At 49.1% G+C, this 24,957-nt stretch overlaps 1 protein-coding gene across 1 annotated transcript in view; it reads right to left on the bottom strand.

Annotated features, from left to right (window-relative positions):
* The window catches only part of LRP4 (LDL receptor related protein 4), a 49,950-nt gene that overhangs the window by 9,708 nt on the left and 15,285 nt on the right, over window positions 1–24,957 (bottom strand). The window contains exons 6-31 of the mRNA XM_079928417.1: window positions 24,570–24,698; window positions 24,214–24,333; window positions 23,687–23,812; window positions 22,945–23,070; window positions 22,621–22,755; window positions 22,146–22,271; window positions 21,597–21,827; window positions 20,576–20,732; window positions 18,739–18,956; window positions 18,408–18,584; window positions 17,900–18,022; window positions 15,775–15,983; window positions 15,520–15,601; window positions 14,641–14,746; window positions 13,677–13,878; window positions 11,830–12,019; window positions 11,614–11,745; window positions 10,541–10,681; window positions 10,089–10,175; window positions 9,810–9,981; window positions 9,011–9,173; window positions 8,663–8,888; window positions 8,004–8,307; window positions 6,424–6,642; window positions 6,127–6,261; window positions 5,187–5,295 (exon numbers count right to left, since the gene is read on the bottom strand). Coding sequence (XP_079784543.1) covers window positions 5,187–5,295; window positions 6,127–6,261; window positions 6,424–6,642; window positions 8,004–8,307; window positions 8,663–8,888; window positions 9,011–9,173; window positions 9,810–9,981; window positions 10,089–10,175; window positions 10,541–10,681; window positions 11,614–11,745; window positions 11,830–12,019; window positions 13,677–13,878; window positions 14,641–14,746; window positions 15,520–15,601; window positions 15,775–15,983; window positions 17,900–18,022; window positions 18,408–18,584; window positions 18,739–18,956; window positions 20,576–20,732; window positions 21,597–21,827; window positions 22,146–22,271; window positions 22,621–22,755; window positions 22,945–23,070; window positions 23,687–23,812; window positions 24,214–24,333; window positions 24,570–24,698 — 4,145 coding nt within the window. The remainder of the gene's footprint in view (window positions 1–5,186; window positions 5,296–6,126; window positions 6,262–6,423; window positions 6,643–8,003; window positions 8,308–8,662; window positions 8,889–9,010; window positions 9,174–9,809; window positions 9,982–10,088; window positions 10,176–10,540; window positions 10,682–11,613; window positions 11,746–11,829; window positions 12,020–13,676; window positions 13,879–14,640; window positions 14,747–15,519; window positions 15,602–15,774; window positions 15,984–17,899; window positions 18,023–18,407; window positions 18,585–18,738; window positions 18,957–20,575; window positions 20,733–21,596; window positions 21,828–22,145; window positions 22,272–22,620; window positions 22,756–22,944; window positions 23,071–23,686; window positions 23,813–24,213; window positions 24,334–24,569; window positions 24,699–24,957) is intronic.

The raw sequence follows: 24,957 nt of genomic DNA, 5'->3' as shown, positions 1-24,957 counted from the left end.
CTACTCAATAGGGAAACCCCAAAAAGAGTAACTATTAATAGGCAGACCCTGGTACAGCTTCCGTGCCTCAGCCCGTGTGTTCCCTCTGTCCAAATGCCCTCTTCTTCCCTTATCCATGTCAGCTCCTGTGCATCCCCAAATATGACATTATCCAGGAAATCTCCCCCAATCCATAGAGCATTCACCATTTTCTCCATGCTGCTCTGAGCTTGTCCTCACTTCCACAGGTGAGTTTCGACGCTCTATGGTCATTTGTTTACATGTCTATCTGTCCTGCCAGATTAAGTTCTTCAAGAACAAGAATGTGGTTCATTCATCTCTCAATTTCCAGCACTAACACTTAGTCCTCAGTCAGTTGACCCAGTGGCTCAGTGAATAAATAAATTCCTGTACCTAGCAAACAGGAGTAAATTGCGGGGGCCGGGGCGGGGGCAAGTCGTTCTAGGTCCCTGTTCTTCTGGGCCCATCACTCAGAGCCCTGGCCCAAGTCCTCTGGTTACTTCTGCAGGCAGCTGCCCTCTAACGTAGTGATCCTGAGATTCTCTACCAGGCGTGGGGAAGGGCAATGTAGGTGGTTCCCCTCCCATCCCTGCAGTATACATCAGAAACCTCAGGGGAAACTTGTAGATTGAAAAACTAAATTCAATATAATCCTGTAGTTTTACATTTGGAGTACGGGGTGGGGAAAAGCCTATCATTAAGTAAAGCCAGACAAAATCTTACTGGCCGGTAGGATACAATGCAGAATACAGGTAGAGTGCATGTTTGTCAAAAAGGGACAAAGATTTTTTTTAATTGTTTTTTTTTTAATTTACTTATTTTGTTTATTCCTTTTTTTTTTTGGCTGCATTGGGTCTTCGTTGCTGCGCGTGGGCCTTCTCAAGTTGAGGTGAGCGGGGGCTACTCTTCATTGCGGTATGTGGGCTTCTCACTGCGGTGGATTCTCTTGTGAAGCATGGGCTCTAGGCACGCGGGCTTCAGTTGTTGTGGCACGTGGGCTCAGTTGTTGTGTCTCGCGGGCTCTAGAGCGCAGCCTCAGTAGTTGTGGTGCACCGGCTTAGGTGCTCCGCGGCATGTGGGATCTTCCCGGACCAGGGCTCAAACCTGTGTCCCCTGCATTGGCAGGCAGATTCTTAACCACTGCGCCACCAGGGAAGCCCGAGGGACAAAGATTTTTTTTTTTTTAACATCTTTATTGGAGTATAATTGCTTTACAGTGTTGTGTTAGTTTCTGCTGTATAACAAAGTGAATCAGCTGTATGCATATGTATATCCGCATACATATCCCCTCCCTCTTGCATCTCCCTCCCACCCTCCTTATCCCACCCCTCTAGGTGGTCGCAAAGCACTGAGCTGATCTCCCTGTGCCATGTAGCTGCTTCCCACTAGCTATCTATTTTACATTTGGTAGTGTATGTATGTCAGTGCTACTCTCTTACTTCCTCCCAGCTTACCCTTCCCCCTCCCCGTGTCCTCAAGTCCATTCTCTATGTCTGCGTCTTTATTCCTGTCCTGCCCCTAGGTTTATCAGAACCATTTTTTTTTTTTTTTAGATTCCATATATATGTGTTAGCATACGGTATTTGTTTTTCTCTTTCTGACTTACTTCACTCTGTATGACAGACTCTAGGTCCATCCACCTCACTACAAATAACTCAAGTTCGTTTCTTGTTATGGCTGAGTAATAGTCCATCATGTGTATTTACCACATCTTCTTTATCCATTCATCTGTCAATGGACACTTAGGTTGCTTCCATGTCCTGGCTATTGTAAATAGTGCTGCAAGGAACATTTGACTCTTTTTGAATTATGGTTTTCTCAGAGTATATGCCCAGTAGTGGGATTGCAGGGTCATATGGTGGTTCTATTTTTAGTTTTTTAAGGAACTTCCATAGTGTTCTCCATGGTTGCTGTATCAATTTACATTCCCACCAACAGTGCAAGACGGTTCCCCTTTCTCCACAACCTCTCCAGCATTTATTGTTTGTAGATTTTCTGATGATGGCCATTCTGACGGGTGTGAGGTGATACCTCATTGTAGTTTTGAATTGAATTTCTCTAATGATTAGTGATGTTGAGCATTCTTTCATGTGTTTGTTGGCAATCTGTATATCTTCTTTGGAGAAATGTCTATTTAGGTCTTCTACCCATTTTCAGATTGGGTTGTTTGTTTTTTTGATATTGAGCTGCACGAGCTGCTTGTATATTTTGGAGATTAATCCTTTGTTAGTTGCTTTGTTTGCAAATATTTTCTCCCATTCTGAGTGTTGTCTTTTCATCTTGTTTATGGTTTCTTTTGCTGTGCAAAAGCTTTTAAGTTAGATTAGGTCCCATTTGTTTATTTTTACTCTAGGAGGTGGGTCAAAAAGGATCTTGCTCTAATTTAAGTCATAGTTTTCTGCCTATGTTTTCCTCTAAGAGTTTTATAGTGTCTGGCCTTACATTTAGGTCTTTAATCCATTTTGAGTTTATTTTTGTGTACGGTGTTAGGAAGTGTTTTTTTATATTAATTTATTGATTGATTTTTGGCTGCACTGGGTCTTCATTGCTGCGCATGGGCTTTCTCTAGTTGTGCTGAGCAGGGGCTACTCTTCGTTGCATTGCACGGGCTTCTCATTGCGGTGGCTTCTCTTGTTGCAGAGCACGGGCTCTAGGTGCGCGGGCTTCAGTAGTTGTGGCACGTGGGCTCAGTAGTTGTGGTTCGCAGGCTGTAGAGCACAGGCTCAGTAGTTGTGGCACACGGGCTTAGCTGCTCCACGGCATGTGGGATCTTCCCGGACCAGGGATTGAACCCGTGTCCCCTGCGTTGGCAGGTGGAATCTTAACCACTGCGCCACCAGGGAAGTCCAGGAAGTGTTCTAATTTCATTCTTTTACATGTAGCTGTCCAGTTTTCCCAGCACCACTTATTGAAGAGGCTGTCTTTTCTCCATTGTATACTCTTGCCTCCTTTATCAAAGATAAGGTGACCATATGTGCGTGGGTTTATCTCTGGGCTTTCTATCCTGTTCCATTGATCTATATTTCTGTTTTTGTGCCAGTACCATACTGTCTTGATTACTGTAGCTTTGTAGTATAGTCTGAAGTCCAGGAGCCTGATTCTTCCAGCTCCATTTTTCTTTCTCAAGATTGTTTTGGCTATTCAGGGTCTTTTGTGTTTCCATACAAACTGTGAAGTTTTTTGTTCTAGTTCTGTGAAAAATGCCATTGGTAGTTTGATAGGGATTGCACTGAATCTGTAGATTGCTTTGGGTAGTACAGTCATTTTCACAATATTGATTCTTCCAATCCAAGTACATGGTATGTCTACATCTGTTTGTATCATCTTTAAGTTCTCTCATCAGTGTCTCATAGTTTTCTGCATACAGGTCTTTTGTCTAGGTAGGTTTATTCCTTGGTATTTTTTTGTTGTTGTTGCAGTGGTAAATGGGAGTGTTTCCTTAATTTCTCTTTCAGATTTTTCATCATTAGTGTATAGGAATGCAAGAGATTTCTGTGCATTAATTTTGTACCCTGCAACTCTACCAAGTTCATTGATTAGCTCTAGTAGTTTTCTGGTAGCATCTTTAGGATTCTCTTAGTATCACGTCATCTGCAAACAGTGACAGTTTTACTTCTTCTTTTCCGATTTGGATTTCTTTTATTTCTTTTTCTTCTCTGATTGCTGTGGATAAAACTTCCAAAACTATGTTGAATAATAGTGGTGAGAGTGGGCAACCTTGTCTTGTTCCTGATCTTAGAGGAAATGGTTTCAGCTCTTCACCATTGAGAATGATGTTGGCTGTGGGTTTGTCATATATGGCCTTTATTGTGTTGAGGTAGGTTCCCTCTATGCCTACTTTCTGGAGAGTTTTATCATAAATGGGTGTTGAATTTTGTCAAAAGCTTTTTCTGCATCCATTGAGATTATCATATGGTTTTTATCCTTCAGTTTGTTAGTAGCTGTATCACATTGATTGATTTGCATATATTGAGGAATCCTTGCATTCCTGGGATAAACCCCACTTGATCATGGTGTATGATCCTTTTCATGTGCTGTTGGATTCTGTTTGCTAGTATTTTGTTGAGGATTTTTGCATCTATGTTCATTAGAGATATTGGCCTGTAGTTTTCTTTTTTTGTGACATCTTTGGTTTTGGTATCAGGGTGTTGGTAGCCTTGTAGAATGAGTTTGGGAGTGTTCCTCCCGAGGGACAAAGATTTTTAAATGATTGAGAATCCCTGTTTTGGCCCCAGGCTTGGTATACCTTTTTTCCTTTCTTGAATTATTATACAGGATTAGAACTCTAAAATAGTGACAGCTAATACTAAATAAAATGATTAGAAATAACACGCACTGAGTGCCAGATACTCTGCTAATGCTTTGTGTATATTTCAGGAGGATACTATTATTTTTTGTTTTTTGTTTTTTGCGGTACGCGGGCCTCTCATTGTTGTGGCCTCTCCCGTTGCGGAGCACAGGCTCCGGACACGCAGGCTCAGCGGCCATGGATCACGGGCCCAGCCGCTCCACAGCGTGTGGGATCTTCCCAGACTGGGGCATGAACCCGTGTCCCCTGCATCGGCAGGCGGACTCTCAACCACTGTGCCACCAGGGAAGCCCGATGCTATTATTAAACTCATTTATTTTATAAGTAAGTGAAGCTTAGAGAAGTTCACTGTCTTGTCAAAGTTGCATAGTTACTTCATGACACAGGCAGAACTTGAACCCACAGAGCTGGCTCATGGGAGGTACTCACTCAGTAAACACTTACCGACCGGCTACCTGCCTGAAAACTCTGGCTTTCAGCCTCTCCACACCTCTGCCCACTAAAGTAAGCTGCCTGAGCTTGCATGCTGGGACCACAGCACTGGGATCAGCTGGGGAACTTGTTAAGATGAATATTCTTTGCCCAACCTTCAGGAGGCAGATTCTTTATATCCAGTGCCCGGGAATATTCATTTTAACAAATTCCACAGTTGACTCCGTACAGCTGTTTGAGAGCCACTGCTTCGAATGTTAGAACATGGGACAGCAGGAGCAGCAGGGCACATAGTGGCAAGGCTTCAGTGTACAAGAATCACCCCTAAAATGAGCTTCCATAGCAAACCTGTTCAGTAGCACCTGGGGCTGAGGCTGCTGATGCAGAACCCCGAGGAAACACCCCTGGTCAAGGAGGTTTAGTTACCTCTCTCCTGAGCCAGTACCTGAGTGAGAGCAAAGGGGTGCGACACGTGGCTGACCAAGACCTGCCGGAGCTTCCCACTGAGGTCGGCGCTCTCAATCCGGTCCAGATGGGCATCCACCCAGTAGATCCTGTAAAGGAAAGGAGAAAAGGCAGCTGCTGAAGACACTTGCCAGGTAGCCCAGCCCTGCCCTCAGGGAGCTAGCTGTCCCCTCCTGAGCTGAACTGGCAGGTGCTGTGAGCAGTCAAGTTGACTTGATGAGAGGTCACTGGGAATCCCCCCAAGCTGAAGAGCAGAACTTGGTTGGTGACTCATAAGTGGGGAGGCCAGGGCTGTTCTGCGGAGGGTAGAAATCTAGTGACCTCGGAGGAGCCAGCCCCCAGTCTCATCTTCAACGACTTGATAACCCTTTGACTCCTACCCAAGAATCAAAGCCCAAATTCTTGTGAACGCCCTTCAAGAAGAGACTCAGTCTACAAAGAGCTCAGTGAAGTTAACGGAAGAAGGCATTCCTCTCCTCCAGTCCAACTCTCCAGGTGACTTTGATTCCCTTCCCTTCTTCTGAGAGCAGAAAGGAGAATTGACTGCTTTGGAGCCTCTTCCTCCCTCTTCTCCTGCCCTCCAGTATTTTTAACCTAGATCAGGAGTTGCAAATTCCAATACCTGATGGGATCAGGAGAGCAACAAATGCAAAGAATCGGTTAACTGGATGGGGGTGGTGGGATCTGCTCTGCTAAAGCATTCAAATGAAAACAGGAAAACCAGATAATCCCCGCCTGAGGGTTGAGTGCTGGATTCAGCAACACCTGCTCCAAGAATGTGTGCCCTCATACTTCTCACTGCTTGCTTTTCCCTACCTACCAAGGAGCTTTCTACTTGTTTGTTTTCACTACTTCAATCTCAACCATCCTCTCCTCTGCCCACCTGATTTCCAGGAGGCTGTCTGGGACAGGATTCCCACCTGCGGGTATCATAGTCCAGGGTAAGGCCATTGGGCCAACCCAGGTCTGTGTTGATGAGGACCTTCCGCTCAGAGCCATCCAAGTTCGCCCGTTCAATCTTGGCAATGTGGCCCCAGTCTGTCCAGAAGAGGTACCTGGGACACAAGAGCGCCATCAGCAAGGCATGGGAAGATGGCATCCAGAAGTCGAGAGAATACAGGGACACCCAGATACCATTAATATACAGGCATCTTTCAAGAGCCTCTTCATCAGGCCCTTCTTCCCTGGGTCTCTTTTCTGCTGGCCAAAAAACTTACCCCTTCCTGGGGAAAACGGCAATGGCCCGAGGTTCATCCAGGCTGTTGTTAATCAGCACTTTGCGGCAGGAACCATCTAGCCTCGATGCTTCAATGGTATTTCGGCCTGTATCTGTCCAATACAGATTCCTGGCCACCCAGTCCACTGCCAGCCCATCGGTGGTCTTCAGCCCACGCCCGATCACCGTCTCCATGTTGCTGCCATTCAGATCTGCTCGCCTTGGGGAACAGCCCAGGGTTGGATGACTGACCAGATCAGCAATAGGCTGATACCCCTTTCATCCATGTTCCCATAATTGGATTCCCACTACACTGTAAGCCCCACAGGGGCAGGGACCAAGTATGTATAAGTACATTCCTCAGCATCTAGCACAGTAGGTATTCAAAGTATCTGCCAAACTGAATAAATTATTGGGAGGACAGAGTGTTTCCTGCTGTAAGTAGGGGGCATCTGGGCCCACGTCTTGCCAAAAGACAGGTTAATAAACCCCATACACCTTAAGGAGGAGACAAGGATTGCTAGATAGTGATTATGAGAAAGGGCAAATTTTTCCAAAATCTACTGTGCATTTTTATAGCAGTCCTACACCAGGGAATTCAACCTCAGAATGGGGGGCATGTCACAAATACACGGGGGACTTTTGTAAACTACATATGCCCACCAGCTCCCAGATTCTAATACACCCCTCAGGGAGAACAAAAGGGAATGCTCCTGTTCTTCTACGTGAGAATCTCTGCCATGGTAAAACCCTCTAACTAGTGACAGGGTACCACATTCCTCAGCTGTGTCGGGGTAAAAAACTGGAATAATAATAAATAAAACAAAAAATATTAAAAAACAAAACCCAACACAACCTTGTAAATAACCATAAGCCTTGGCATTTGGCCAGCGTTCCTGCATTATAATACAGATACTTGGTTTGGCTACAAGGCCAACTGATCAATGAGTCTTAGAGGACCACTGGAGCTCCTGCAGAGCCCAATGGTAGAGGTAGAAAGCTCCGGGTCCCCAGCCTGACTTTATCTGTTTGTTTTACATACTGGGCTTCTATTAATCTTTTTTTGTTTAATATTTATTTATTTATTTGGCTGCGCTGGGTCTTAGTTGCGGCATGCAGGATCTTTTTTAGTTGCGGCATGTGTGTGGGATCTAGTTCTCCGACCAGAGATCGAACCTGGGCCCCCTGCACTGGGAGTGTGGAGTCTTAGCCACTGGACCACCGGGGAAGTCCCTATTAATCTTTAAATAGATAAATTCCCTGGCGGTCCAGTGGGTAGAACTCGGCACTTCCACCACAGGGGACACAATCCCTGGTTGGGAAATCCCACAAGCCAAGTGGCGTGACCAGAAAAAAAAGAATCTTGAAACACTTCATCATCTTTAAATAAACAAAAGAAAACAAAAGTTTGAAACTCTGCTGTAAGTGATAACACTATAAAGCATACAGTTCAGGGTCAGAACTCACTATCCAAGTTGCGGAATCACTTAGTCCATTTAGAGGTCAACACAGACCATAACCTCACCCATCAAAGGTCAGAAGCAGGTCTGTGTCTTCTGAAGGTTTCGGGGACCCTCATACCTGATAACATCCAGGAACACATCTGTGTAATAGACCTTTCCATCCACACTGTCATAATCCAGGGAGATGACATTGTTGAGCTCGGGAACGGGCACGTGCACATCTGTGTGGTCGCTGGTGTCCAGTGAGATACGCCGGATGGAGCCGCGGCTGGAGAAGAGCAGGTAGGTCTCAGGAGAGGGGTCACAGGTCTTCCCATCTCCCTTCAGCTGGATGCCAGTGGGGCAGGCACAGGAAAAGCCAGAGGGCCGAGGCAGGCAGAGGTGAGAGCAGCCACCATTTCTCGAGCTGCACTTGTTAAAACCTGAGAAAGAGAAGCACGAGTTTTGACACCCAGCCTGGAATATGGTCTGAATCTTATAAAGGTCCTAGTTTTTTGTGCCTGATTGTCTGCTATCTACATAACAGGATTCGGTGCCTGGCAGGGAAGAGGCAGAAGGAGCAGGGGTGTCTCCAGGAGTCCTTTGAAGGTGACAGCACCCTGCTATTGCAGTACCAGCCATACCCAGAGGGAACACAGCCTGATCCTGCAAGGGGGCTTAGGCAGGTCCCTGTCTCTCGGGTTGTAAAGGCATCTCTGTGCTCTGGATATATCTCTGATGTTGAGATACCCCCAGGAAGTCAGAGGCTCTGGCGTACAGCCCTAGGGATCTTCTCACCCAGTGGCTGTGCCCTGTCCACAGCCTGGATGTCCATGAGGCCTGGCAGGTTGGACCTCACCAGGATGACATTGCTGCCAGTACCCTTGTCGGCACGGTGGATGCTACGGGTCTGCCAGTCAGTCCAGTAGATATAGGAGTCGAGCAGGGTGAGGCCGTATGGGTGCTGCACAGGTGACACCAGGGTGTGCCGACTGGCACCATTCAGATCAGCAGCCTCAATTCGCTGTAGAGGAAGGAGAGGGTGCGGGGTGGCTATCAGAAGACTGGGAGCCCTCAGCGGAGCTTCCAGATAGGCCTCTCCCATATCCCCAGGCTTCTGCAAAGCAGCAGGAGCAGGACCCTCACCTCCGTGTGGGCATCAGCCCAGAGCAGCTGGGAGCTGGCCTTGTCCACAGTCAGTCCATTGGGCCACCCTAGGTTGTTGCTGATGAGCACGGTACGGTCTGAGCCATCCATTCCAGACCGCTCTAACTTGGCATTCTCCCCCCAGTCTGTCCAGTACATGAACCTGGGCAAGAAACAATACTAGCTGGTTATTTCCACAGTTCCTGTCTACTGTGAGTACTTAACAATATGCCAAACACTGTGAAAAGTATTTACATGCACAAAAGGGAGTTGTTGCTTAATGAATACAGAATTTCAGATTTGCAAGATGAAAAAGTTCTGGAGATCTGTTTCACAATAATGTGAATATACTTAACACTACTGAACTGTACACTTAAAAATGGTTAAGATGGTAAATTTAATGTTATGTTTTTTACAGTTAAAAAAAAAGTACTTTCCATGCATTATCCCACTTAATCCTCACAAGGTCCACAGGCATGCATTTTCATTGTCGGCTCCATTTTAAAGGCAAGGAATCTGAGGACCAGGGAGGTTAAATATTGGACCCAAAGTGATAGACGCAGCTAATAAATGGTGAAGAAATTTGAATCCTGGATTTCTGATTCTGAGGTTCATGCTTTTAACCTCTACACTATACTGCCACCCTGAGAGAAGTCACAAGGAAGTGGAAGTGCCCCAGAGAGGTCAGTCTCAGTGCTCCTTTGAAGCATGCTTGCTCTCCACTGCCCCCCTTCACCCCATCCTTCGCCCCAGCTGAGCCAGCCCATCCCGCAGCCTGGAGCCACAGAGCTGCTCTCACCCCATCTCGTGGTACAGTACAATGGCACGGGGGCTGTCAAGGTTTTGCCACACCAACACCTTCCGCATGGACCCGTCCAGGTTGCCCACTTCAATCCGGTTGGTTCCCGTGTCTGTCCAGTACACTTTCCGGCCAACGGCATCCACTGCGAGCCCATCTGTGGTCTGCAGCCCTGCAGGAAGTCAAGACAGCACACTGGCTCCTGCCTTAAAACAGATGGGATATCTCCCCCAGCTCTATAGCCAGACAGGTGGTCCCTGGGCTGGGAGCAAGGCCCACCTGTGGTGATGATGTCCTCATGCTGTGAGCCATCCAGATTGGCACGGCTGATCCTGTGCAGCGTGCTGTCTGACCAGTACACTTTTCCTGGAAAGGGAAGCCTTGGCTCAGCCTGGACTTTCACCCCGCCCCCCAAAGGAACACACACAGTTAACATGCCCTGAGACACCAGGGCATGTCAGAGAGCCCTATACCCCTGAGCAGAGGATATCAAGGGAAATATAGAAATATCATAGCAGGATAGCTCTTGGCAGAGATGAAGTGGAAGGCTCCCAAACCCCATGCCCTCATAACCAAAGAGAAAGTGCTATAGAGATGGGGCAGGGGTCATGCCAGAGGGAACGGGGAGCCCCCAGGCTCTTACCAGGAGGCAAAGGTGGTGGGAAAGCAAGGGCAGCAGTTGCTGTAAGGCAGGGACAGTGGGCCAGGAGAGAAGGGAGGGCCACACAGACCTTCCTGGGGATCCACTCCAATGGCAATGGTGTTCTTCATGGTAATGTTGATTGGTACCACCACATCGGCAAAATAAGGGATGTCCAAGGAGACCATGCGTATGTCTATCCTCCTGGCGAAGATGAGGAAACTGTTCATGCCTGCCCAGGTGGGGAGAGAAGGAAAGAGGACAGTCATCCTAGCACAGCCATTAAGAACATTTGGAGTAAGGCAAACTGAAGTTCATGCCCTGTCTCCATTAGTTTCTAGTTCTGTGATCCTGGGCACATTATTTAAATTGTTTAAGGCTCACTTTCATCATCTGTAAAATGGGGACAATAACAGGGTGGCTGTAGGAATAAAAGAGATCACGTACAGAAAACCCTTAGCATTGGGTCTGATACATAGTCATCACTCTTTATTAATATCATGAAAATGAATCTCTTTGAAAGACCTTTTACTATGAAGTTTAAGAAACTTCATGTTAGGTGAAGGAGGGCTTTACCCACAACCTGAGAAGCACAATTCAGAGCTCCTTTCTTGCTCTAATTCCCCAGGAAGTTAGGGTTCAAATGCAGCCTACCATGCAGCAGCCCCTAGGGAGAAACCTCAACATCCAACATCTGGGCAGCCAGGTCCTGCTTCTGAGACCTTTCAATTAAGGTTATACGAAGGTTGTGCTGGTTGTGTGTACTCACAAAAGTGCCATTTCCAAAGGAGGTACCATCCAATTGTAGATATCATATGTTCTAGTATTTACTATACCGATTTTGGGCAGAAGGAACAAAACTGACTTGTTCTAACCGAACCAGTATATTATGACAATTTCCCAACAGATAAAAGTAAAGTGTCTGAGAAAGGAGCATCTTTTTCTAATATGCATGAAGACACCATGAGACCTAGTTGGATCCTGCTTCTAATCCTGTCTACCTGCTCCTCTGGACCTCTTCTTTTTTCTAAAAGCTTCATCTCACCCCTAAGCCTCTAGAAGCTTAGGTTTCTCAGACCACACCAGAGTCCACTTGCAGGGAAGAAAGAGAGCCACTGCTCCTCCCAGAGAGGCTCTATCTAGGTCTGTGATGCTTAGACCTACCTGGTGAACAGGTCTTGCCATCAGGCATCAGGTTGATGCCTGTGGGGCAGGTACAGCTGAAGGCACTTGGATTTGGGGACCGAAGACACAGGTGGCTGCAGCCGCCATTCTCCGTAGCGCATGGTGTGGACACTGGGTGGAGAGGAATGGGTCAATGGGAAGGACCATCGCAGAGGGAAGCAGAGGAGAAGCAAGTGTGGGCCAAGGGCTGCTTACCTGGGGGTCGCCGGCGGTGGAAGACATGGATGTCCATGAGGTTTTCCAAGTTCTCCTGCAGGGTCTCCCGGTCCAGTCCCGTCAGCCGGTCGGCACTCTGAATACTCTTGGTCTGCCAGTCAGTCCAATAGATGCGCTCTCCATAGAGGGTCAGCCCAAATGGGTGGGGCAGCTGGCTTCCAATCAGTACCTGCCAGGGACCCAGCACTTGTGTCATGCCCCAGCAAGTCCTGACAGTACAGAGCAGTGGTCAAGGGCTCAGGTGAGGAGGCAGGATGCAGCTCTGCCAGTACTACCTGCTGTGTGACCTTGAGCTAGAGCTGGTTATAAAATCTGAGCCTTGGTCAGCCAATCTGTGATATGATCGTGACAGTGCCTGGCTCCAAGGGTTCCGTGATGATTGTAAAAGATCATGTATTATTTACATAATCTCAAAGTGTCTCTGCACAAATTACTTATTAATTACAAAGGAAGAAATAGCAACTTTACAGTGGACACCACCTTAACTGTACCACCAAAGTTGGTATCACAATGATGGGACAAGCTGACATCGGTGGCTACTGATAAGGCACATTGAAAACTCAGGACACAACTTTACTTACCGTAGTATTTCTGCCCCAAATGCATAATCTGAACTTAATCATAAGGAAACATCAGACAAACTGAGGGACATTCTACAGAATAACTGGCATTTACTCTTTAAAGATACGAAGATCAGGAAAGACAAAGACAGGCTGAGGAAATGTTCCAGATTAAAGAGACATGATTACTAAAAACAACTGTGATCTGGGATTGGATCCTGGACTAAAAAAGAAAAATGAAAAAAAAAAAGCTATAAGGACATTATCGGGGCAATTGGTGGTGAAATTGAATATAGACTGTGATTAGATAGTAATATTGTATCAATGATAAATTTCCTGGTATTGATCATTATATTGGGATTATGCAAGACAATGTTCTTATTCTTAGGAAATATGCACTGGACTATTATGGGTTCAACGGTAGGATGTCTCCAATTTAATCTCAGATGGTTCAGAAGAATTGTGTGGTGTGTGTGTGTGGAGAGAGAATAAGAATGATATAACAATGTGGCAAAGCACTGAGTAGAGTTCCCTGTGCTATACAGTAGGTTCACTTTGCTGTACAGCTGAAACTAACACAACATTGTAAAGCAACTAACTATACTCCAATAAAAATTAATAAAAAATTACCTTCAAAGTTGCTATCAAAAAAAAAAAACAATGTGGCAAAATATTAGTTATTGGTTCTTTTTACTATTCTTTTTTTTTTTTTTTTTTTGCGGTACGCGGGCCTCTCACTGTTGTGGCCTCTCCCATTGAGGAGCACAGGCTCCGGACACGCAGGCTCAGCGGCCATGGCTCACGGGCCTAGCCGCTCCACGGCATATGGGATCTTTCCAGACCGGGGCACGAACCCGTGTCCCCTGCATCGGCAGGCGGACTCTCAACCACTGCGCCACCAGGGAAGCCCTCTTTTGACTATTCTTACAACTTGTCTGTAGGTGTGAAATTATATCAAAATAAACAATAAAAACAAAGAGAGAGAGAGGTCATGGGCCCAGTATGCAACTGGTGATTAATTAGTGTTGATGGTTATCAGGAAAGCACTTATACCCTCAGCCCACAAGCCACATGATCCCTAGTTTCCTTTCTTCATCAAGGAGCAGGGACCCCGGGCTCTGGAGCACAGCCGCAGTTTCAGAGAAATAGCAAATGCACCATGCTGGATCACCCCTAGGCTTCCCTGGGTCCTGTTAGCTGCCAGCCAGGAAGCGCCACCCTGGAGGCTGTCAGGGCCGTGGGAGGATGCCTTAGCACCATGCTTACCTTCCTTTTGCTGCCATCCAGTCCGGCAAATTCAATCGTCTTCATGCCGGCATCAGCCCAGTATAGCCGCTGGGACCCATAGTCAATGGCTAATCCATTAGGCCATGTCAGATTAGAAGAGATGATGACCTGACGACCTGAGGCATCCATGCCAGCTCGTTCAATCTTGGGGCTTGCACCCCAGTCCGTCCAATACATGTACCTGGGCACAGGCAAGGGAGATCTTACAAGCCTTCCAGTTAATACCCAGTGGGGATTCAGGGTTCCTAGGGTTTGAGGGTTTCTGTTTGCTATAGCTACCCCAGCCTCTTGCCTCAGTTCCCAGCCCCCTTCTGGGTTCTGGTCTTGTATCTCACATCCCTATCAAAAAGTACCTGAGGATCTTAAATGTTTCCTTGACTGGATGGGTTAAATAATTATGGTATATCAACTTAACAGAATTCTATATAACCACCAAGAAGAAAAAAATAGATCTATATAATCAAATGGAAAGATAGCTAATATATATAGCCAAGTGAAAATCCAAGTTACAGAAGAGTATGCCATTGTTGTCAAACCAAAACCATCACCTCCACCGCTACATGTATGCGTACACATAGAAGAAAATCTGGAAAAAATACTGTAAACTGTTAACCACAGTTATTTTTGGAGAGTGAGATTATAGGGAATCTTCACTTTCTACAGACTTTTTTTTTTAAAAAAAACAATGGATTACTTTGGTAAGCAGACCAAAAAGCCAACCAACCAAACAAAAAAAACAGAAAAAGAAAAAAAATTTTAAATGTAAAAGGTTTCCTTGTCCGTGAAGGAGACAGAGTTGTCACGATGCTCTGTGGTTTCTACAGCTGCTCTTGCTTCCTTGGTGCGCCCGTGAGATCTAGCCACTCTCTCTAACCTCCAGACTGCCCCCTAGCACTCAGATCTGGGGGTGGGGGGAACTTGTTCCAAAGGGGCTGGTGCTCACCCGCCCATGGGTTCCACTACGATGTCCCGGGGACGATCAAGGTTTTCCCAGATGAGTACTGTTCTCATGCTGCCATCCGTGTTGGCCACTTCAATCCGGTCTGTCCCTACCAAGAAGTAAGGGGCAAAGACGTTAACTAGTCTTGGTCATTCGCCCTCTTACCTCCCATGCCCAGCACAGAGCATGGCATGCCGTAGATGCTCAAGCAATACTTTGTGATAAATGCGCGATGGATATTTAGTGAATTGAACATCAAGAAGAAATTCAAGGAAGTGATCAGTTCCATTTCGTGGAAGAGTAAGGCTTCCTCAACCCAAGCAACCCACTCTGTCCTATAATTTAAGGCAATGCTTCTCAAACTTTAGTGTGCACAAAAACCAGAAGAGCTTGTGAAAGTAGAGATTCCTGAACCTAACCCCCGAAGATTCCAATTCAGCAGGTCTGACGTGGGGCCCAAGAATCTGCATTTCTACCAAGTTCCCAGGTAATGCTGATGCTGATTCTGCTGGGAACCACACTTTGATAGCTCTGGTTTAAGGCATTCCCCTTACCTTCCACATTTAACTGCCTAATAGAAAATGCCTCTTTTACCAAGACAGCAATGGAAGGAAAACCACAGGGCATTATCTGAAATGACGCAAAGCATTCTCAAGCATCAGCTGCACAGCAGAAGTAGCCGCCACTTGAATAGCAAAGGCCCAACCCTCAGATGTGAGCGGCTAACTTCAGCTCTGCAGCAGCCCAACCACTCCTGACCTACCAAGGACTTCAGGTCAAGACAGAAATGGTCTAGGAGGGGCACTGGGCCCTTTGTACCCGAGGCCAGGGGTTTAAATAAGAGGATCCCAGAGAGCCAGGCCATAGTTGCCCTCTACATACCTGCATCTGTCCAGTACAGCTTGTTGGTGACCCAATCAATGGCCAGGCCTGCCGGGCTCTCCAAACTGGTATCCACTACCACCTAGGCAGGAAGCAAAGCTCTGTCACCAACTGGACTTACACCCCAGCTCGGAGGCCCAAACTCCACCAATTCACAGGCTGGCAAAGGTAGGGGAAGCCCTTACCCAGGAGAAGGTGAATTCCATCCCTCAATCTCTGCCCTCCCCAAGGGCCTGGGCCCACGCTGGGCCCTACCTCCTGTCCTGTTCCATCCCACTTGGCCCTGCTGATGGTGTCAGTGCTGACATCCGTCCAGTACACATGGTCATCTCGGGAGTCCCAGTCAAGGGCCACAGCACTGCGCACGTCAGCCAGTGGGATGACATCATCGGACAGGTCCTCTGTGTCGAAGCTGATCCGACGGATGTCCATCCTTCGGGCAAAAAGCAGGAACTTGTCAAGACCTGATCAAAGGCCGAAAGGGGTCTTCTTTTAATGCTCTAAATCCAATAACAATGACAGACACAGACGCTCACCTGTGTGACATCTGGTTCAATCACACTTCCTGGGGTCTGGTGCCCTTTGTCCCCTACTCTTCACACCTCAGGCCCCCTTTGAGCATCGGGCAGCCCGTGCTGGCACAGTCAGACTTTAAGATCCAATGGAAGTAGACTCAGCCAGGGCCCAGAGGTGCATCCTGTTTAAGCGTCTGTCAGCTTCATCTCAGCTTGCCTCTCCTGTTACTTTGCTCAGGCTCCTCTGGTGTACTGGCTAGGTCACTGTCAACCCCACCCTGCCTCTCTGCCTCCGTGTCCGCTTCAGGACTTCTGCTCCACTCCGTCATCTAGATCCCTTCTTCTTGCTCTTCATGACTTCAGCCAATAATGACTATTTGCAGAGCACTTACTCCTTGCCAGGCACCAAGCTTGGTGCTTTTCTTGCCTCGTCTCCTTTACCCTCATAACAACCCTTTGTGGTTCACGCCATTTTTATTCTTATTCTCTGGATAAGCAATCCTGAGGCTAACAGGGGCCAAGTAACTGGTCCAGGATCCCACAGCTACAAAGCACCGAAGCAGGGACTTGAACTCAGGTCTGACTCCAGAGATGGAGCTCTGGCCACACCTCTATAGAGCTTCTTCCCAGCTGGCTCTTTTCCATCCCCTGCCCCTATTCTGGTCTGTCTGAATATTTCCCCATATACTATTCTGCTTGGAAAGGCACTTCCTGCCTAACTTTATCAGCTATCTTCTTTTAAGCTCTGGGAAACCTTTAAGGGGAAGTTCCTTGCATCTCATTAAGACAACGTGGGAATAGCTGGGCACAAAAGAAGGCAAGGAAATGAGGTTCTCAATCAAAGTGTTGAATGACCACTGCCCCTGTTCCTCTGAATAGTTTTCCTAATTTCACTCTCTGGAAAAGACCTAGATCCCAAGAGAAATTTGATTTTAACCAGAGATAAAAGGATCAGTGGGCATACAGCAGTAAATGAGAAGAGCTGTGATGTGTGAGGAATTACCCCAGCCCCTTGCTGGTTGTGCTATACATCTGGATCACGCTTCTCTGGACTATACTTAGGAAAAAGCACCTGCACCACTGAGCTAGACAAGGCCACCCTCTCAAGGCAATACACCTTCAGGAGCTCAAAGGAAGCCAGAGTAGCGGTTCAGGGAGCCCCCTGGGAATCCCATTATCTTTCACTCACTAGGCACTTATTTATCCAGGGCTTATGTATGCAGAGCACCATCAGAAGTCCCGATCTTACTCTATGGTTTAGGGGCTGAGAGAAAGTCTGTAACAGGGTGAGGCTAAAGGTAAAGAGCTAGGAAGCCATTCCCCTGCTTTGTAGAAGGGCCTGGAACCCTCTTGCTGCCTACAGACAAAGCATCCTGGGTGAAATGATACACAAGCCTGGCTGCAGCAGTTCATACTTGACTGGGTGGTGTCACTGAGCCTTCAGGGACTACTGCTGGGCCCTCAGCCCTCAGCATTTTTTTTTTTTTTTTTTTTTTTTTGCGGTACGTGGGCCTCTCACTGTTGTGGCCTCTCCCACTGCAGAGCACAGGCTCCGGACACACAGGTTCAGCGGCCATAGCTCACGGGCCCAGCCGCTCCGCGGCATGTGGGATCTTCCCAGACTGGGACACGAACGCGTGTCCCCTGCATCGGCAGGCGGACTCTCAACCACTGCGCCACCAGGGAAGCCCAGCCCTCAGCTTTGACATGGGAGCCCTCAGCCTCTTACATTCTTCCTCTCCAGGGGCTACCTGAGGAGCCCGGCTCCTCCCCACAACTGGCAATCCCTGAACTCCTATCCCTTGTTCCTTCCACCCACCCTCACAAGGCATGTCCATTGAGGCAGGTGCCCTAGACCCACTTACTCTGGGCACAGGCGTGGCTGCTGATCTTGCGGAAGCCAGTGGGGCAGGCACAGGTGTAGTTCTGTCCACTGGGAAGACACAGGTGGGTGCAGCCTCCGTTGTTGTCCCCACAGCGGTTTTTCCCTGCTCAAAAAGCCCAGAGCAAGAAGGTCGGGTAAGACCAAAGGTTGGAAGAAGCGGTCCCAAGACTAGTGAGTAGTGGTTTAGCAAGGGTATGAGTTCCCTCAAGGGAGGAACTAGGCCTTATTAGTTTTTATATCTGCCCCACCTGTAAGCAGAGTGAATCCCTGACACACAGGAAATGGCTGCATGTATTAGATGGGGACAGTGAAATTGAAAGTCCTTCATGAGTCTCAACGTTGTACTACCCTAAATTTCCAGCAGAGGGAGGGATTCGCTCACATCCGTGCTAATCTCAAATTTCCCCGCGAGAAACAACGGCAACTGTGACAGGTGCAAGGAAGGTTCTCAGAAGCACTGGAGGCCCACCAGGTGGGCGGTTTTTTACCTGCAGGCTGGCGCTGGGGGTGCAAGGTGTGGATGTCCATGGGGAAGTGCAGTTTGTTGCGAATGATCTCCTGGTTCTTGCCAGTAAACTTGTTAGCACTATTGATGCTCTTGGTGTGCCAGTCTGTCCAGTACAGGCTATCTTCAAACACGGTGATGGCAAAGGGATGCGGGAGGCCTGGGGGAAAGCCCAGGATGACCTCAGTCTAGACACGGCCTGCCTGGCCCCCAGGCCCAGCAACTGCACAAATCTCACCCTCTGCCAAGGCTCCTGGGGCCTGGGCCAGTGGAAGTAGGATGAGAGATAAAGGAGAGTGAAGGGAGGGCCTCACCCTGGCTAATGACAGCCTTGCGGTGACTCCCGTCCAGATCGGCCCTCTCGATGACGTGGTGCTTAGCGTCCACCCAGTACATACGACGCCCGGCATAGTCAATGGTGAGGCCGTTGGGCCAGAAGAGATGGGTATCGGCGATGATGCGGCGTCCAGAGCCATCCATGCTGGAGGCCTCGATGCGGGGGGTGTTGCCCCAGTCTGTCCAGTAAATGGTACTGGGAATAGAAAAAAGCACATTGCGAGGAAGGCAGTAGAGGGTGGGTAAGTACCCAGGATAGTAATCAGGCAGGGGGCTTTTATTGGTTTAAACCAGGTGACTCCAACTGTTAGGAGACACATTGTTTGGTCTGCAGAGCATTTTTTCAATATTTGAATTTAAATGTCTCTAGTCAGGGCATGTATTCATTTAACAAAAAAAATTTTGGAATACCTGCTACGAGCAGGGCATATCTATCTTGGGTATTGGGAGTGCAGCAGTGAACAAAACAGACAAAAATTCTGACCTTGTGGAACTGACAATATACTAGGGTGATACGACTTAGGACAAGCACTTTCTTCTTTGTCATAATGTCTACCACCACCTTTTGTAATTTCACACATGCGCGCGCATGTGCGCACACACACACGGTGTTTCTAAAACAGCTGACCTGCAACTGTAGGATCTTAGAGGACACCCCCCTTGATTGACTGCACTTAAATTTTTCTTTTTAATATTTATTCATTTGGCTGCGTGGGGTCTTCGTTGCGGCACACGGGAGCCTTCATTGTGGCGCTCGTTCGGGCGCACGGGCTTCTCCCTAGTTGTGGTGTGCAGGTTTTCTCTTCTCTAGTGGTGGCGCACAGGCTCCAGGGCACATGGGCTCCAGAGCGCGTGGGCTCTGTAGTTTGTGGCACGTGGGCTCTCTAGTTGAGGCACGCAAGCTCAGCAGCTGTGGCGCGCGGGCTTGGCTGCCCCGCAGCACGTGGGATCTTGGTTCCCTGACCAGGGATCGAACCTGCGTCCCCTGCATTGGAAGGCGGATTATTTACCACTGGACCACTAGGGAAGTCCCTGCATTTAAGTTTTAAAAACCAGAGGCTAAGAACTTGCATTTCAGGAGACCTTTCTTCTAATAATAAAATTATTAATTTTTATTTTATTTTTAAAGTAATGCCAGCTTCTTGCCATTCAACTTTGCCAGGTTTTTTTTTTTAAGTTATTTTATTCTGATTTATTTATTTTTTGGTTGTGCCGGGTCTTAGTTGCAGCTCGCCAGCTCCTTTAGTTGCAGCACTTGCACTTTTTTTTTAGTTGCAGCTGGTGGGCTCCTTAGTTGTGGCAGGCAAACTCTTAGTTGCAGCACGCATGTGGGATCTAGTTCCCTGACCAGGGATGGAACCTGTGTTCCCTGCATTGGCAGGCAGATTCTCAACCACTGTGCCACCAGGGAAGCCCCCTATTAATTTTTATTAATTAGTTCAACGCTATGAACTAATAACAAAAAAACTAAACATCTGCCACTTATATAATGTGTTATGCCATTTAAAATGCATCATCTCATTCAATCTTTAATCTTCACACAGCTGTGAGGTAGGTATATTTTCGATCACCAGTTTAGAAATGAGTAAAATGGAGGCATAGAGATTAATTAGCCCAAGGCCATACAGCCAATTACTGAGGAGCTGTAAATCCAGGTGTGTCTGAGCGCACAGCCAAGGCTATTAACATCACCCTGTGAGGATGCCCGCCCCCCTGCCCCCACCCCCTACCAATAAAGTCTGGCCCAGGTGGTGGGGGGAACTGTCCCTGGAGGTTGCATGAGGAACCTGGGAGCTTGAGCCACAGCTCACTCACCCCTCCATGGGGTGCAAGGCAATGGCCCTGGGCTTCTCAAGGTTCTGCCATAGAAGCACCTTCCGGTGGGCCCCGTCCAGGTTAGCCACCTCAATCCTTGATGTCCCTGAGTCGGTCCAGTAGAGTTTGTCATGGACCCAATCCACAGCCAGGCCCCCTAGTGGAAAGAGGCCATGGAAAAATGTCAGGGGTTCAGCCCAGGCTCCTCTGTGCCGTAGAAGCAAGGGCAGCTCTTACACAAAGCCGTTTCTTGGGCCAGGTACTCTTCTAACCATGTTACACACACTAACTCATTTAATCATCACAACAGCTGTGTGAGCTAGGTACTATAATGCCCATGAAGGTGAGGATATTGAGGCACAGAGAAGTCAAGTAACTGTCCAAGGTCATGCATTTCCTCCTCGCAGCCAATCACATGCCACTTCACGAATCCTGGCTCCCTGACCCACACCCAGGGTCCCCGACTGCACTGGCCCAGGGGTTTACAGATTGTGGCTCAGGGGTTCACAGAGGAACATCAGAAGTCCCATAAGCATTTGAGTCAAATGTGCTCAATACCAAATTCTACCCCACTTCCCTTGCTTGTAGAATGGCCTGAGATTGCAAAGTGAGCTATTGTTTTTCTAATCTGCAAACATTTGGATATATTTATCTGGGTTGATCAGAATATTCCTAATACTAAGCAATCAAAAGTCAGAACTTAATTGGATGCAAGGCTGATAGAGAACTGTAACGGTCATCCACAAATCTCTGATTTCAGGTGGTTACATTCATCAAAACGGTCTCATTACTCTTGCTGATTGAGCTCATGTTTGCTTTACAACCAGCAGATGTTATAAACCTGAACCTATAAAATGAAGGTAGACTAATGAATGTTTTCCATATTAGAGTTCCATCCAAGATTTCACTGCGAGAAGAAGATGTTCCACTGCCTAAGGTTTGTAGCCACTTGCCTGTTCTTTCCTCGATGGCTCTGCATGTGGTGTGGCCCTGCCCCTCCCCATGGGGCCTCGTTCCCTACCTGGGCTCTCGAGCCCTGTAGACACAACCTCTTCCACATTGCTGCCATTGAGGTTGGCGCGGAGGATCCGGTCCAGGGTGACATCGGACCAGAAGACAAGCTCACGCCGGTGGTGGAAGTCGAGGGCGATGGCGTTCTCCAGGTTGTTGAGCAGCAGTGTGTACTCAGAGCGGTGCGGCAGCACCTGCCGGATGTCGATGCGGTTGGCGAACAGTAGCACAGGCTCCGGCCCTGGGACGTGGCATAGAAATGGGGCCCCCGCCAGGCTCCAGAGCTGCCCCTGGCAACATCAGCATGCACCCCCAGCTCCAGGGGGCCCCTAGCCCTCTAGGGCACGTCCCAAGCTGTTAGCATCAGTGCTAGAAGGGTGGGAGCCTGCAAAGTGCACATCCCACCCCAGCAGGGTTTTGCTTGGGGCTCAGGATGCAATTCATAGCTCCATTTTACTGCAATGGAAACAGCTAACTCTCGGCAAATCTCCAAGCACTGGAGCACCTGGCTGCCAGGCTCAGTCCTCTGCCCACCCAGCCAAATGCCAACACCCCTTACCCAGAGCCTTGCAGCTGCGCCGGTCAGGCCGGAGTTCGTAGCCTGCTTCGCACCAGCACTGGAAAGCCCCCTCGCTGTTGGTGCAGCCCTGGCTACAGTACCCCTCCTCGGCACATTCATTCACATCTGTGAGGACGGAACGTGGTCAGGAGATCTCTGTTCTGCCATCCTCCCACCCCAACTGCCCAGCTGATGAGCTGCTTCCCTGCCCACATACCCATCCACTTTCCAGGCCTAGTGGGAAGACTATATAACAAGCGGTCAAGGGCTTTGAGTTCACTCCGAGCTGGGCTGGAATCCCAACTCTGCTAACTCACCTCTCTGAGCTTCCGTTCCCCCACCTTTGAAATGGGAGGGATAACAATCCCTACCTCCCAAGGCTACTGTGATCATGATATGAGGTTACGCCCATCAAATGCCTGACCCATCGGAAACACAGCTGCCTGGCCCTGCTCCCACCCAGGCCCCAGCTCACCCTGGCACGTGCGTCCGTCCTCGATGAGCCGGTAGCCTGTGTGGCAGGTACACTGCACTGCCCCCCGCACCATCTGGCACTTCTGGGTGCAGCCACCATTGTTAACATTGCAGTTCTCCTCACCCGTCCGGGGCCCTGTGCCAGGCAGGCCAGAGATGGGAGTTGAGCCCAGAATCCTCCCCCAGACAGCCAACTTGGCATTCCACCTGGACCACGAAGAACAGCTCCTGAGGCTGCAAGAGTCACTGGGGAGGCTTCTCTCTGAAGCATATGGGCGGGGCTCAGCCACAAACCACGGGTGGGCGCGCCCGGGGGGACACTCACGGCAGCTCTGCTGTGGGCTTTCGTCGCTGCTGTCCCCACAGTCATTGACCCCATTGCACAGCTTCCTCTGCCCGATACAGCGCCCATTCCAACACAGGAACTGGTCCGAGGCACAGTGGGGGCTTCCTGGAGAGGGAGGGAGGAAAATGGGGAAGGAGGGAGGGAGACCCAGGTCACATCAGGGCAGGGCTTGGGTCAGCAAAAGGATGGGAGCCTGTCATTTTCTAGGGTGAGCTGGAGACAGATGAGACTCAAGGTGGGAGGGTCGGGGTCCAAGGCAGGAAACAGCTCAGACAGGGCTGGCTGAATGTCTGCATGTGTTTTCTCCCCAGGACACCGCAGTGGGATGGTGAGGGGTGTGGGACAGAATGAGAGAGCACATCCATGTGTCCGGCACCAGTGTGGCTAGGGGAGGGGGCATGGGGGCTGTCAGCCAGAGAGCAGTCCTTGCTCACGAGGCCAGAGCACTAGGCACCAGCCATGTGTGAGTTAAGATGTGAGAGGCCATTGAAACTCCCAGCCCTGATACTGTGTTCCAGGCCATGAGACTGCAGGTCAACAGATGCACCTGGATTTGACACTGGTAATTGAGAAGAGCAGGAAAAATCCAGGTCATGGGCAAGATCTGACTAAAGCATCACCTTGGCCCAAATGGAAAGGCAACAGTAACACCCTCTTCCCACCCCTATCCTCCAACCCACCTATGGGTTAACGGGCCTGGGGTACCCCTGGGAGACTCTACCTGTGTTCTCACAGTTCTCTTCATCGCTGTTGTCCGCACAGTCGTCCTCCCCGTCACAACGCCAGGACAGACGGACGCAGCGGCCTGACCGACAGCGGAACTGTTCCGCCGTACATATCGAGGTGGCTGGGCAAAGCAAAGGTCTAATGAAAGCCGGGCCCCACGTCAGCCCAAAGCACCACCCTGACACCCCAAAATGCGCTTTATGCCAGCACCCACGCCACTCTTCTTGACAGCAGTGTCACAGCTGGTCTATATGGCATCTCTGTGGGAAATGGAAAAAGGTGCCTTTTCCTCAAGACACTTTACTGCCATCTGCTGGAAACTGCCATGATGACTATATAAATCTACAGAATCATGGAAGATATGCCTACTGTGGGACTGGCATCCTTTGCACCTGGCACCTCTGGGCCATGCCCAACCTACACGACTGTACATGGTGGTCCTGTCCTAACTGTCTTCAAGCTTTGCCGGTGGTGGCCTCTCTCTACTTCCAGCCCAGGCCGTCGGCACCGCCCCCCACTCACTGCAGTTGCGCTCATCAGATTGGTCATCACAGTCCGCGTCGCCATCACAGCGCCAGCCCGCGTTTATGCACAGGCCACTGTCACACATGAACTCCCCAGAGCGGCAGGGCTGGTGGGAGGCTGCGGAAACACGATAGGCTTCTGTCTCTAGCTAGTCCCTGCACCCAGTGTCCCATGGCAGACCAGAAAGCCACAGCCCCAGCACCCAGGCTCTTCTATCTTTGCTCAGTAGGGACCAGGGAAACCAGAAGCTTGTCCCCTGAGCTCCTGACCCAGGTGGCACCTGTGCCTTGCCACCCCAGGAGTTCCTCCCAGCCTGGCCTCCCCTCCCCCACCCAGCTGGCCAGAGCACTCACAGCAGTCAGACTCGTCCGACCAGTCTCCGCAGTCATCATCACCATCGCAGTGGTAGATATCGAGGATGCAGCGGCCGTAGGCACACTGAAACTCCTCCAGGTTGCAGGGGGGCACTGGCACTGCCGAGGCTGGAAGGAGGGCAGGGGCGGGGAGGGGAATACACTCAGTCCTGGACAGAGGAGAGGGGCCCTGACTCCTCAAAGGAGCAAGATGCTCAGACAAAGAAACCAGGTTTCATTTGGGATGGCCCTTATAGACTCCCATATTCTGGTGGACCAAAGGGAGACCTCCCTTCCCACCTGGGGAACCTGTTCCCTCCCTGGCTCAACCTAGGAGGAGCCGCTTCTTAAGAACCCACACTCCTTGCCCACTGTTCATGCACTCCTC

The sequence above is a fragment of the Stenella coeruleoalba genome, assembly GCF_951394435.1.
Source record: "Stenella coeruleoalba genome assembly, chromosome: 8".
Taxonomy (NCBI): Eukaryota; Metazoa; Chordata; class Mammalia; order Artiodactyla; family Delphinidae; genus Stenella; species Stenella coeruleoalba.
Note: the sequence above shows the minus strand (reverse complement) of the source record. Positions and strands in the feature narration are given on the sequence as shown.